The following is a 12,745-nucleotide window of genomic DNA, read 5'->3' as shown; positions in this document are numbered from 1 at the left end:
CTGTAGGGTGGTGGGAAGGGTTTGTTCCTGGGGGAGCCCAGAGCCCCTAGGTGGGGAGCAGCACCAAGGCGTTGCCATTAGGGTTAATTGCTTTGATGTGCAATGAGGATGTGCTGAAATGGTGTAATCATCATCAGCCTCTTCAGAGGGCAAACAGGTGAGAAAGTCAGAAGTAATACAGCACCTGAGTGCAAAGAGGGTCTAATTAAATACTCCTGCAAATTAGTGACTCATTTAGAAGTAAAATGATTTAATTTAAACTCTGGTGATGAATTAATGTACACCTGTTCCGCCCTTTAAAGTGAACAAATGAGTAAATAAACAGGAGGATGATGGGCTGCTTGGAGTAGGGCTAAAGCCCATGACACAGAGTGGTGCTGACGAGCCCTGTCCCATCACAAGGTGATGCTCTGCAGTCCCAACTCACAGCAGCACTGCCCTGTTCCCCCTTGTTCCACACCAGCCTGGCACTGGGAGGCTGCCCAACTCCTTTCTTGGACTCGCAGGAATCACTGCTTCATCCCAAACTTGATCAGAGTAATGCTTTTAACTCATCCTTCCTAGAAAGCAGAAGGGCTGAGAAACTGGAAGGAAATGAGCCAGGAGCAAACTTAAAAGCACCAAGACTTTTAGTTTTGCTTTGCTTTAAAGTGACAGGGGAGATGTTGTAAGACAGCAAGTGCAAATTAAGAAAAAGCCCAATTAGTAAAACTCCTCCTTCCCAGCATGGAAGTGCAAGGAGCAATCTCTCTGAAGCAGCTCAGGGATCCCTGCTGTTCCTGCCATCAACTTAAAGACAGAGCCAGGCCATAGAAATGGGAATGGGAAAAGGCTCTTTCCTCGATAGACTTGAGAGCACTTTACAAATGCCTCGAATATGTCCCTGGGTGCCAGTTTGCCTCTCAGCTGCCTTGCACTGTGGGCGAGCTGCCCTTCCTCCTCAGTGCAGCTCCAGAGCCCCTCCACCTGCAGAGCCCCTCAGCTGCAGATGTGGGCAGTGCCATGGGGCAGGGACAGCTTGGCTACTGTTGGCTACCACTGGCCGTGGCCCTGTGCTGCTCTGCAGCCCATGCTGCTGCTCAGGAGCACGGCTGGGGTAGGCTGTTAGTGCTTCGTGGCCTCCAGTGAAATCAACTGCATTAGCACAGGCATTGACCGCTGTCAATCCACGCTACGTCTCAAATGAGGACATAATGCGCTCCCAAATCAATTGCTGGCAGCACTTCAGCCTTATTATTTCCATTACCGGAACGTGAGCACTGCGTGCCTGCCAGGCCACTTCCCGAGTAGCCCATTAAACTCACTGTGTGTGGCTTCCCAGGTGCCCTCAGAGCCCTGCAGCACCATCCCAGGGCTCACCTGAGGACTCCAGCACTGCTCTCCGGGCAGGGGGTGCTGCCCCTTGCTGGGGCCTGCAGGGGTGGGAAATGCAATGTCTGATGGCTGCAGGTGCATTTGCACCACTGCAGGTTTCCCACAGTCCAGGGCAGGATCCTGCCCATGTCCCCAGGCTGCAGCATGGAAAAGTGGCCCACAGGAGGAGCTCCAACACAGCCACAGCACTGCCACGGCTGCTGATGAATAATTAAGAGCCTTGGCCTCCCTTCTCCTTATTTAATTCCATTAATCCCACACTGTAAATTCACTATAGCTCTCACTGTACACTAAAAATGAAATACCCCCTGTTCACAGAATCACCAAGGCTGGAAAAGACCTCCAAACTCATCCAGTCCAGCCATGCACTGATACAGCCAGCAGGAGCTGCTGCCAGGCCCTCACCCCTCACTCCCACCAGCTCTGCAGCCGGGCCCCTCCGGTAGCACCACAGGAGCAGTGGGTCCAGCACGGCCCCTTAAGCACAGCCCCCCTCCCATCTCTGCTATCTCCACATCCTTGCTGCAGATCCCCAGCACCCATCCCGCCCTGCAGCCCTCCCAGCACAGCCCCAAGGGCAGCTATCGCTGTGCCAAACACGGGGACAAGATGACAGCAGGCTCATTGCACATGCACTCCTCCCAGGCAACAACTGGGCTCTGCAAACCCACTCCAGGTTTTTTTTTTCTGCAGGTAACTCCAATGGGAAATGACTGTTCTGATGCCCACACGCTGATGAGGGGTAACCGTTCCTGCTTTGGGGCCCACCCCAGTGTCATACACCCTACGAGCCTGTCATGTTCAGTGTAATTTCTAGCTGATGAAGAGTCAAACACAGCAGAATCCAGGGGAAAAAAATTACATGCAACAATCAGCTACTTAATAGCTGCTTCAACATGAAAAGTACAACTGATTGGTGCTCTCAACCAGCCATGATACTCTAAAGAAAGAGAAATGAGAAGAGAGCGGCTCATGAAAACAGCTCAGAGAATTTTCTTAATGCTCTTTTTTTTTTCCAACACAGCTCCCACATCTCAGCATTATGCTGTGGGCTCCCTGTGATGCCGAGCCAGCAAGGGGCTGGGAGTGCCTGGGTGCTTGCTGCATCCCCACTGCATGGCAAAGGCACAGCCTGGCTTAACCCTTCTGCTGTACTCCAAACCGAAGGCTCAAGGTAGACTTGGTACGTCTGCACACTCTGGCATCCCAAGCTGTGACACTGAACTGCCACCAGTGGATGCTCAGCTCCAATCTGGACCAAACTGCAGAAGGACAGCAAAGCCCCTCACTCGGCACCTTGAAGCAAACATGAGCTCCATGCCTGCCTCATATACACGTAGCTCACCCTCTGAACCAGCTGGAATTTGTCCCTCTCCTTCTCAGCGCAGAGATCTGCATTCCCTTTCCTGGCATATCTAATCTTACCTCGTGGGCAAATGTTCTGATCTCATCTCATCTCATCAATCAGTGCAGGTATTCAGTGGGAAGGGGCAGCCACAGGCGCAGGCAGATCACGATTCTAACAGAAGTATTAACACCTGCAAAGGCCACTTCCCAAATTTATGCCCTCCTTAACAGCAGCGGAGGATTTATTTGTAAGCCCTCTACAGCTCAAGAGGGTCCTGCACGTGAGCACGTGGACACCAACTCCATTTGCTCCTACAGCTGCAACCACAGCGGAAGCAGGGCGGGCTGCAGTGCATTCAGCCCTTTCCCTGCCCAAGCTGTGCACCGACTGCTTGCAGCATGTTCCCACCGCTCGGGGCTGGCAGGGCTTGCTGGCAGGTTCCCAGCCTGGCGTGGGGCCCAAGCACTGCCTGCAGCTCCCCAGCCCTCTCTGCTGGGGGTCTGAGCACAGCCCCAGCCGGCACCGCTCTGCCGCGCTCACCTCGTACTCCTGGGAGAACTTGAGGCCATCGTTGGCCTTCAGCCGGTCGATGTTGTCAGCGAGGTCCGTCACGGGGATGGGAGGGTGGTCGCGCATGCCTGCAGGTGCAACAGAAAGGGAGGGGGGAGAGGGAATGGTTACAGCTCAGCACTATGGGCAGGGGGACCGCAGCACAGCAAACCCGATGGGTGGGCGCAGGGCGGACACGTGTGACGATGTGAAGCGCTGGGCGGGATGGATGGGAGGTCGGTGAGATCATGCGGCACGCGCTCTGAGCACACGGTTCAGTGAAACAAAAAGAAAGGTGATGTGCAGAATGGGAATGACTGGGTGAGCATGCTCGGACAGTACAGCACCGGGCACCCAGAGCAGCCGAGCGGTGGGAACGGCCAAGGAGATGCTGTCAGTGTGATTCCTGGGCTCCAGGATGGGCTGGAGCTGGACGCAGGGTTCTCTGGTGCTGCCACCACCAAGGGTTGAGGCTGATCCTAACCATAGCATCAGCCTAAAGATCTCACCCAGGCCTGCGGCATGGGAATTCCCTGAGAATGAATGAATACAGCTTCTGGGTGGGCAGAGGTTCCTCTGCCCCCTGGGGAGCTGTGGAAGACAGCAATGACCCCATGGAACAGAGTAAGATCCCCTGGTCGGGGATCACAGAGGTTTCAGAGCTCAGCTCTGGGTGGATGGATTCAGAGCCTGACCATCACAACATCTTTCCCTGCAGCTGAGATGCTGAACTGGCAGGAACGTGGCTGTGAAACACCTCGTCCAAAGCCTAGCTCATCCAGATCCCAAGGCTCGTGACTCTGTCGGCAGCTCTGTGGGTTTCCCAGAAACCCCACACGGGTAATAACGGTTATTAATAGGCTAAAGCTGTTGATTCACACCCAGGGAGACAGGCTGGAGCATGGCCAGGAGCTTCTTGACTTCTCTGGAGCCTGAATGCTGCCGCAGATGGCAGTGATGGGCCGCCAGGGTGATGGAGCAGTCCCTGGGCTGGGTATGTGTATTTTACGCAGTGGTGACAAGTCATTAGGTGATAACATGGAAGTGTCACAGCATATTACACCGCAGCCACTGCACAGCAGGGCTCCCAACACCTCTGCCAAAGGCACCTGCCATTGTCGCAGAAAGGCAAGACCTGATCCAGAGCACTTTTGTCCTTCTACCACTGGGCAGTGCAGGTTCACAGCTGGTCTGAGAGCACACTGGCATGGGGAAGGAGGAGTTCCTCGTTGCCTTGTGCTGCAGTTCTCCTGCAGATAATCCCCTGTTGGCCACTTTGCCCACTGGGATCCTCATGCTCTGGTTTTTGCACACCCTGCTATTGCTGCCAGAGCACAGAGGCTGCAGATCACTAGCAGCCTTCACAGCACAGAGTTGTTATGGGTGGGCAAGGAGAAGGGTATGGGAGCAGGGCAGAAGCGTGGGGCTGGAAGAAGAAAGGCTGAAAAACAACTACAGTATGTAGTTACCATTGTGTGGTCACGTATAAAGCACAGTAGAGCCATGGAAATCAGCGGAGCTATAGACACTATCTCTGCTGAAATATGCAAGGGTCTATCTCCAAAACTAAGCTTTACTACCTGAAGGGGTGCTGCACCACAAAAGATCTGTATGCACAGAAGAGGAGGAAGAGGCAGATGGTATCCCATTATGGTGCACGTGGAACAAGAGCCTCATACGGCACAGAGTAAAGAAGGGGTGATTGGTGGGGACTTGTGCACACCATCAGGACTTCTACATGCTCTTCCAATGATTCTGGCAGCAGGAGGTCCAGCTCTCTGCCAGGCTGGGAGGGCTGAGAGGTCTCACAGTGCCACCTCTCCCACTCCCATGTGCAGATTTAAGCAGCCGGGAGCAGATGATTTTATGGCTGATTTAGAGTGAACTTGAAGCTCACGAGACAAAGAAGAAATAATGGGGCAGTTAGGCTCATAATCTGACATTACTGCACACAACCTGCTGGAATGCCCTTGGTGTCTGCTCCCCATAACCCTGTGGTTAATGCTACAGGGGAAGAAGCAGAAGAGTGTGCAAGCAGGGGGCCAGGAGCACCCTTCCATTTGGCCAATGGGGCTTTCCGGCTGGCCACCTTCTGCAACCCAGCTGTCCCCACACAGGCCTGCAGGAGCCTCCTGGCAGCCCAGCACCAGGGCTTCCCTTTCTGCCACACTGTGCCGTGCTGCCGGTAACCGAACATGGTGTCCCAGAGTGGAATCACTGCCGTTCTACAGTGAGTGAGGGTGACCTTCATGACATTGAAACAAAAATTACAGAGACGAGAAAGAAAGGGAAAGAAAAAGCAAAAGGTGTCAAAAGAGAAATACAGGAGTTAAAACTAACTTGAGATATTCGGGCAACTGGGGACACTGGCACCTGCAAAGAAAAGAAACGGGGCAAGAACAGAAATCCCATTAGCCTTTAAGTCATCATTGCAGAGGTTCAGAAATGGAAAGACAAAGAGGTGAAGATGCAAAAGAAAGCTGCACCTGCACAGCACCGAGCCTTCCTCTTGCATAGGGCCACCTGCCCCTTTAGCTTCGGCCAGTGCTGTGCACCAGTACTGATGCCCAAGTGGCACAGAGGGATGTGCAGGGGAGCGGGCACAGAGTCCTCCACATGATGCAGAGATTCCCATTGCATACCACCACGCACAGCCTCATGCTCGAGAGCGGGCAGCCAGGGGTAGTTTGTGCTGCACACAGCCCCAGCAGCCTCTGCTTGGTGCTCAGAGCCCCCAGTTTGCCTGCAGCTCGGTTGGCCTCCTGTCATGGCACACTGGGACACTGTGCAGCCCTGGACTTAGCCAAGCAGTACTTTAGTACTGTCAGCCCCTGTTAGTACAGGCAGGCTGGCAGTGGGGGAAGTAACCCCTGTCTGAAGTCAGACCTACGAAAATGAGAAAGCTTAATATTTAATAACAGCAGACCAATTAATTATGCATTAAACAAGGTTTCCCTGCACAGCGCACTCCAGCAGTGAAACTGAGGTGTGCTGGGCCAGTAGCCAGCACCTCTTGTCAGTGCACCCACACAGCACCACCTGGGCCACCAGCAGGTGACAGAGCAGCAACATGGGCCCGCTGGGCTTGGTGCCTTCCTTGCCTCCTTGTTAACGAGTACAAGGCTGTCAGGAGCTGGAGCAGTTATTGCTAGCCACATGACATCCGCTTATGCCCTGCAGAGCCTCATTACTGACGCAGGGTAGGGGGAAAGGATGTGGTGCTGTCACTTGGCGGGGAGTGCTGGCAAGCAGCATCACAGGGCACTGCTGCATCTCCAGTGTATTGGACTCTTTGGGTTGTTTTCTCTCTCCAGAGAGCTCTGCAAAATTAATGAACAAGGCAGTGTTGTTGGCTTATGCTTAGGCACAGGTGGGGAAGAAGAAATCTCCTGGACTGCTCTTCTTTTTGATGGCAGCTCTTGACCCCTCTTACAGCTCTAGCGAGGGATGCCCTCGTTGCACAACCCCACTCTCTTTGTTGGAGAAGGAGCAGCTGTAAGCCCAACCTGTTACACTCCTCCATGCAGTGAACCACAAGCAGATAACAAGATGACTCTTGTGTCCCTGGGCTGTAGGATGTATCACAGAGACCTGTACCCAAGCACAGGTGTCCTAGAGCAGCCCTGCTCAACACCTCACTCCTCCTCTGGGAGCTGCACGCTGTTGCTGACTGTGTGTCACTGCTGCTCCCTGCCATCTGCCCGCTGAGATATTCCCTCCCCATTGCAGGTCCCCCCCTTGCTCCCCACAGTGTTTTCCTCCCACGCTGGTTCATGTTGCGGCCAATTACTGTGCCAGGTGGGCTGGCAACTGCCAGGCTGTTGCTGCATCCTGCCTGTGAGAGCTGCCACCAGCCCTGCCTGGGAGTTGCAATTCCCCCTACAGCTGCTCTGGCACAGAGGGAGACATTGCTGGTGGAGTCTGTGCTGCTGCAGCCAGGGCTCAGACCTCTGTGAGAGGTACCAGGAAAGGCTCTGCTCCCCCTCCCTGCCAGGCACAGCACGTTTACATCAGGAAATGGTCCCTTCAAAACCCTCCTGTTAGACGAAAGCTTTTAGATGAATGAGCAGCGGGAGGAAAAGGAAAGTAGGTTACAGACCAGGAGGAGCTGTGAGTTAGAAAAGAGCTGTGCCTCATTTACTGCCGAACTGCTCCCTCCATCACAAAACGAAGCCCTCCTCGACTTCATCTGTGGCTCAGGCTCTCTGAAAGGCTCTGAATGAGCTGGGGTGAGCCCGTCTCTGATCGTGACAATGACAGGCACCGTGCTTTTGGTGCCATCAGAGACGTACAGACACAAAGCAGCAGCATGAGGCCTTTCTGCAGTGGGAAGTACAGTTGCCTCTGCGGGCTGTCATACAGCTACAGCCTGAGGCACCAGAGGCCAGTGCAGGCATGACTGGAGATGCTCTGCACTGAGCAGTCCTATGCAGAAAGCAACAGCTGTTCCTGAACCATCATCTGGACTGAGGCCATTAAAACCAGCAGTGCCTGTCACTGGGCCCCAGCACTGCCCGAGCAGCAGCGGGGGCTGCAGGAAGCTTTTTGTCCCTAGTTGAGCAGGACTGGGACTCCCCCTCTGGTGTGGGGTCCTGGCAGAGGGGAACTGGGGCAGGTGGGGCATGAGGGGTTTTGCTGCTCCCTACCTGGAGTCTGGTAGTTGAGCCGCCTCATCTCGACCGGGTCAGAGGAGTGGGCCAAGAGCGAATCCTTCAGGCCAATGGAGTGCTCGTCTTTGGAAGAGGGGGAGTGTGCTCTTTTCCTGTACACAGAGAAGATGGAGACAAGCAGGTGAGCTCTGCAGAAAGCGGCATCAACCAACCTGGAAAGGAGTCAGAGTCCTTGTGTCCCAGATACCCAACTCCATCCCAGGGCCCCTGGGGCTCCGGGCATGGTCACATCCCATTCTGTACCTCCAATTTCCCTTCTATGGGACAGCAGTGGTTGTATTTCAGTGATGGCAGAGGTTTGATTAGTGAGGCACTTTGAAATGAGATCTTCTGCATAACACTGACCAGAGAAAAAGCAGTCAGAGGCAAGATCTCATTTCCTCGCACTCCCTCTAGGAACTATTTCCTGTAGTGGAGGGATATAATCAAAATTTTTTTTCCCCATGTATTAGACATATTTAAATATAGAACACTGTAATATAATAGTGTAAAGGCTCTTCAGGGTGTATTTTATTGGGCCATTAATATACGTCTTGAATGGCTGAAGGCACCCAAGGCGTGTATTAATGGAACAATAAAATACACTGTTGTCTCTTCATGCTATATTTATGCCTAAAGCAATGCCACCACCTCGGGCTCTTGCTGGAATTCACAGGCAAAGCAGGGACACATCCAATCAAGAAGTGGACAAGTGAACACTAAGGAAAATCTAATACTGTAAAAAGGGTTTCCAGCAATTCTCTAAGTCCCACTTCTTGTTCTGTGTTATAAATACACAGAGTATTCCCATGCAGTGCAGAGGGTGTTGGGCAGGAGCAGGATGGGAGCACTGTCCCCGTGAGCCTGTACCAATCCTGACACCTTGCTGAGATGCTGAGCATGCAGCAATATGCAGAGACTCTGTCCTCTGGCTACAGCCTGAAAATGGGTTCTGCCTGATGGTGAACCCCTCTGCTGTCCTGATGCTTTCTGCAAAAGAGGGGGCTGCATCACTGCTACTCTGTATAAGTGCTATCACATTTATCATCCAGCACATCACAACAGCCAGTCTCTGCCTTCTGCTCCGCTGGGAGGCAATCTGAAGCACCCTGAGGGTTGCCATGCTCTGCACAGAGGCAGCTGCAGCTCTGGATGGGGGCACACTGAGCCATGAACCATCAAAAGCTCTCAGTGCAGGCACAGGGTGCTGTCGCTTCCCCTGGCAGCTGTGCATGCTGGGTTGGCACGAATGATCAAAATGGTAGAATTTAATGCATAAATCACAAGTGAAATCTCCATTCCCTCTGCAGCTCAGGTCATGAGCAGCTCCATCTGCAGCCTGCGCTGCATCAGACACTAGGGTTGTTCAGTAGGGAGCACCAGTGTGTGAGTCTTATGATACTGAGTCTTCTCAACATCTTAGAAGCCTTTTAGCTGCCTGGACTGAGACAAAAGAGCTGAAGGACTGAGCGCTTTGCTAGAAAGAAAGAATACATGGCAAATAAATAAAGCACTGTTTTTCCTCTCAGGAGCAAGGCAGGATGTGCTGTGTGCTACTGTGTGCCAGTCCCTGAGCCCTTGAGCAAGATGGCCCAGCTTTGCTGGGGAACAGGCACAGCATATAATGAATATTTCTCTCTCTTATTAACCTAGTCGGGGCCACTGCTGAACAAACCTCCAGACCCCAAGCTTTCTCCTGCTACTCAGCTTCAATTCATTCTCATTGTAGATCTGAAATTGTGAATATGCTCCACGAGTACCTACGGGAAAAAATGCCTCCGAAGAGGCGGATGGCAAAAAGCAGCAGGGTAATACAGCATCTCTGTGAGCACACGGGTGGTGCTGGTCGCAGACACGCTGCTGCTGCATGGGCTGGGATGGGAATGCTGGGTGTCAGCACAGAGGGTTTGTGCTGCTTTCTGCTGCTTAGCTCTGGGTTGTGCCAAGGTGGGCACAGGCCCAGGGACAGATCTGCCCTGGCAGAGGGGGAGGAGGCCATTTTTTCAACGTCAAGTTCAGCAAACATTTTATTTCTTCCAATTGTCTGGTATTCCCTTAACATTTCCTCATTACAGAATGCAAGAATGCACCTGCACTCTTGCCAGAACAGCTCTCAGTCTGAAGTGACTGAGAATAGAAAGCAACACATATAACTGCTGTTGTTGTCCTTTCTGGATTTTTAATTTAATTGCAAAAACAATCTGGGAAAGTCTTTGTGCTGGAACCACCTCCCTGTGTCAGCCTGTGATGCCTTTGAGGAAATAAAGTCTTTGTAAACTCCCGGGGTTGGCATGCCCCTGTGCTCCCAAAAACAAAGATGCCCCTTACTAGCTTCAGGCTTGATATTTACAAAGGGAAATAGACTTGAAATTTTAGCAAAACAAGAAGATAAAATGGATTCCTACCTTTCTTGTTTACTAGATCCAGGGAAGAGCAGAAACAGAAAAAGGAGAAGATCACTGACACAGAAAGGCACTGACTGCACATGCACAGCAGAGCTCCATTTAATCAGACAACAAAAGCAGCTCCCTTCCCCTAGCTACAGATACATATGTAAATAGAGAGTCCAGGAGGAGCAGAACCTTGGAGCTGAGCTGATAGAAAATGTGACCTAGTGTAATTGAACAGGCTATGCGAACACATGCAAATGCAATCTGCAGCTCCTTGCGAGGACTGACAATTGCCTCACACCACGGCTACAGCTGTAGCAGGACTGCTCTGCTACCCGTAAGCAGGCGGCTGCTTCAGCAGAGACACAGCAGTCAGGACCCAGGGGCCTCAAGAGGAGAGCTCCTACTTTGATGTCAGCCTGCCATATCCATGCGCTGTTCTCACCCTGTTCCCCCTGTCAGAATTCACAGCAGTGAGGGCACTGCCAGAGCTCCAGCAGGCAATTTCAGAAGGCAAGCAGTGCTACGTATGTCCCTGGTGCTGCAAATCTGAGCTGTGAGACCAGAGAGTGATCAGGCTCCTTCTAGGGACAATGCTGTTCTCTGTCCCACTGCTCACAGGTTTCCAGAACCCACAGCAGCTCTGTGTCCTTGGGCTGATATTAATTACCTTCCATATATCCAGTCCTGCAGTCTTTGCATAGCAGCTTTCTGCTGTACCGGGTAGAGATCTTTCTCCTCCCTGTGACCCCTAAGGACTGCCTACCTTGGCTCCCCACACCTGAATGGCAGAGGCAGGGTCATGAAGGTGCCACCACCTGCAGTGCTCATGCTGTACCTGCAAATGCCCTGGAGCATATCTCACCTTTTGAAGAGGAGTATAGCGATGACGATGATTATGATTAATATCACAGCCAAGACAGGTCCCATCACCCACAGCATCTCCGGCTCGTCCTGCTGCTTCGCTGAAGCCAATTCCATCACAATCTCATCTGAGTAGGGGCTGGCTGCGTATCTCTTCTGAACAGCACCGCAGGAGAGGGAGAAAAAAGCAAGCATCCATTAGGCTAAAGCAACAGCCAGATCCCTGAAACACAGAGGTTTCCCCTCACCTCTGGCTAGCAGGGAACAGTGTTGCTTCTCAAACCACATATCCTCCCTCTCTCAGCATCAGCAGAGGTCCCACTGCAGAAGCATTATCTTCCTGGTGTGACACATCCCTGTGCCAGCAACTTTCTGGCTAGCAGACCTGGCCCTGAGGTGCCAAACTGGAGCAGCCCAGCTACGAGCCACTTGCCAGCCCTGGATTCTCTCCGAGCCAAATCACAGGCTTTTGAATCCCAACCAATTGCACAGTGGGGCTGGCTGATGATTCCTAAGTGGTTCGTAATACCTGCTGTGCTGATATCAACACATCTCTCCAGGACAGGGCTATATTAGGAAAACCCCTGCTGGGCTAGGCGGTTTTCTTAAAGGAACAAAATGACAGGAACATTTTCTTCCTGATGTCTCTGCTCTGCTAAACAGACCTTGGAAAGGGGCTCGTGCTCACAGGTCCCTTTCCAGACATTTCTGCATTCTGGCAGCCCAGTGATTTACAACCCGAAGTGCCAGCTCTCCAGCCCCACCAGCAAGACAGGATTAGCAGAGACCCAAACCCTTCCTGCAGCACAATGACACCACACCTGGACTGTTATGCTGCTGTTGCTAAGGCTTACGGAGCTGTGCTGTCCCTTTGCAGCTCAGCAGGGTTAAACACTGCAATAAGAAATCCTTTCCCCCTATTAGCGAGGGCCAGGGATACCTCATTTCTGTGCCTGTGGCTTTCGAGCAGCACCTGCTGCCTTGCATTGGAGAGCTGGGAATTCTCTGCTCTCGCCACAGAAAGATTTGGTCACTGGAGTGGTGCCTGCGGGTCTATGAATCGTCCGTGTTAAGGCTGGAGTTTAAACATGCCCTTCTTTTTGCGTGCATGTGAGGGGATGGGAGAGAAACATCAAGCATGCTGCAGCCACACAACCACACAATTTGATCTCCTCTCACAGGTGCCCTTGATCCCAGCCAGCCTGGTTTCATACGTGTGGAGTACAGAGGATGCTCTTATCTGTGCCTTCCTTCTGGCAGCGTGCAGGTGCAGCATCCTCGCTGCTCTCCTTGGCTTTATCATTGGGCAGAAATGCCACTGGCTTGTGGGGGTGAGGAGGAGGCTGCTGCTTTGACTGTGTAACTTTTCAGCTTTCTTCAGTGTCACTGACATTGCCGCTGGCTCCTGGTTCAGCTCTGTTCCTACAGCAAATCTGCTCAAGACCACTGCATCCCACTGGCCCCTGGTGCAACACGGCAAGGTGCAGCTCTGAGCATGGCAGAAACAAGAATATGCTCCATCAGAGGTGAGAGAAGGGGCTGAAGGCCTGGGGCTTCTCTCTGTATGGGGA

The 12,745-nt window shown here is 52.6% G+C and overlaps 1 protein-coding gene across 16 annotated transcripts in view; it reads right to left on the bottom strand.

The window, feature by feature from the left end:
- Window positions 1-12,745, bottom strand: part of PTPRF (protein tyrosine phosphatase receptor type F) — a 342,731-nt gene that overhangs the window by 16,081 nt on the left and 313,905 nt on the right. For 9 of the 16 annotated variants that reach the window (XM_072343754.1, XM_072343753.1, XM_072343765.1 and 6 more), the window contains 4 exons: window positions 11,176-11,330; window positions 7,918-8,033; window positions 5,612-5,644; window positions 3,263-3,360 (listed from right to left, as the gene is read on the bottom strand). In XM_072343754.1, coding sequence (XP_072199855.1) covers window positions 3,263-3,360; window positions 5,612-5,644; window positions 7,918-8,033; window positions 11,176-11,330 — 402 coding nt within the window. The remainder of the gene's footprint in view (window positions 1-3,262; window positions 3,361-5,611; window positions 5,645-7,917; window positions 8,034-11,175; window positions 11,331-12,745) is intronic. The other 7 variants (XM_072343759.1, XM_072343766.1, XM_072343760.1 and 4 more) reach the window with 1 other exon arrangement.

The sequence above is a fragment of the Excalfactoria chinensis genome, chromosome 8 (assembly GCF_039878825.1).
Source record: "Excalfactoria chinensis isolate bCotChi1 chromosome 8, bCotChi1.hap2, whole genome shotgun sequence".
In the NCBI taxonomy this organism is placed as follows: domain Eukaryota; kingdom Metazoa; phylum Chordata; class Aves; order Galliformes; family Phasianidae; genus Excalfactoria; species Excalfactoria chinensis.
Note: the sequence above shows the minus strand (reverse complement) of the source record. Positions and strands in the feature narration are given on the sequence as shown.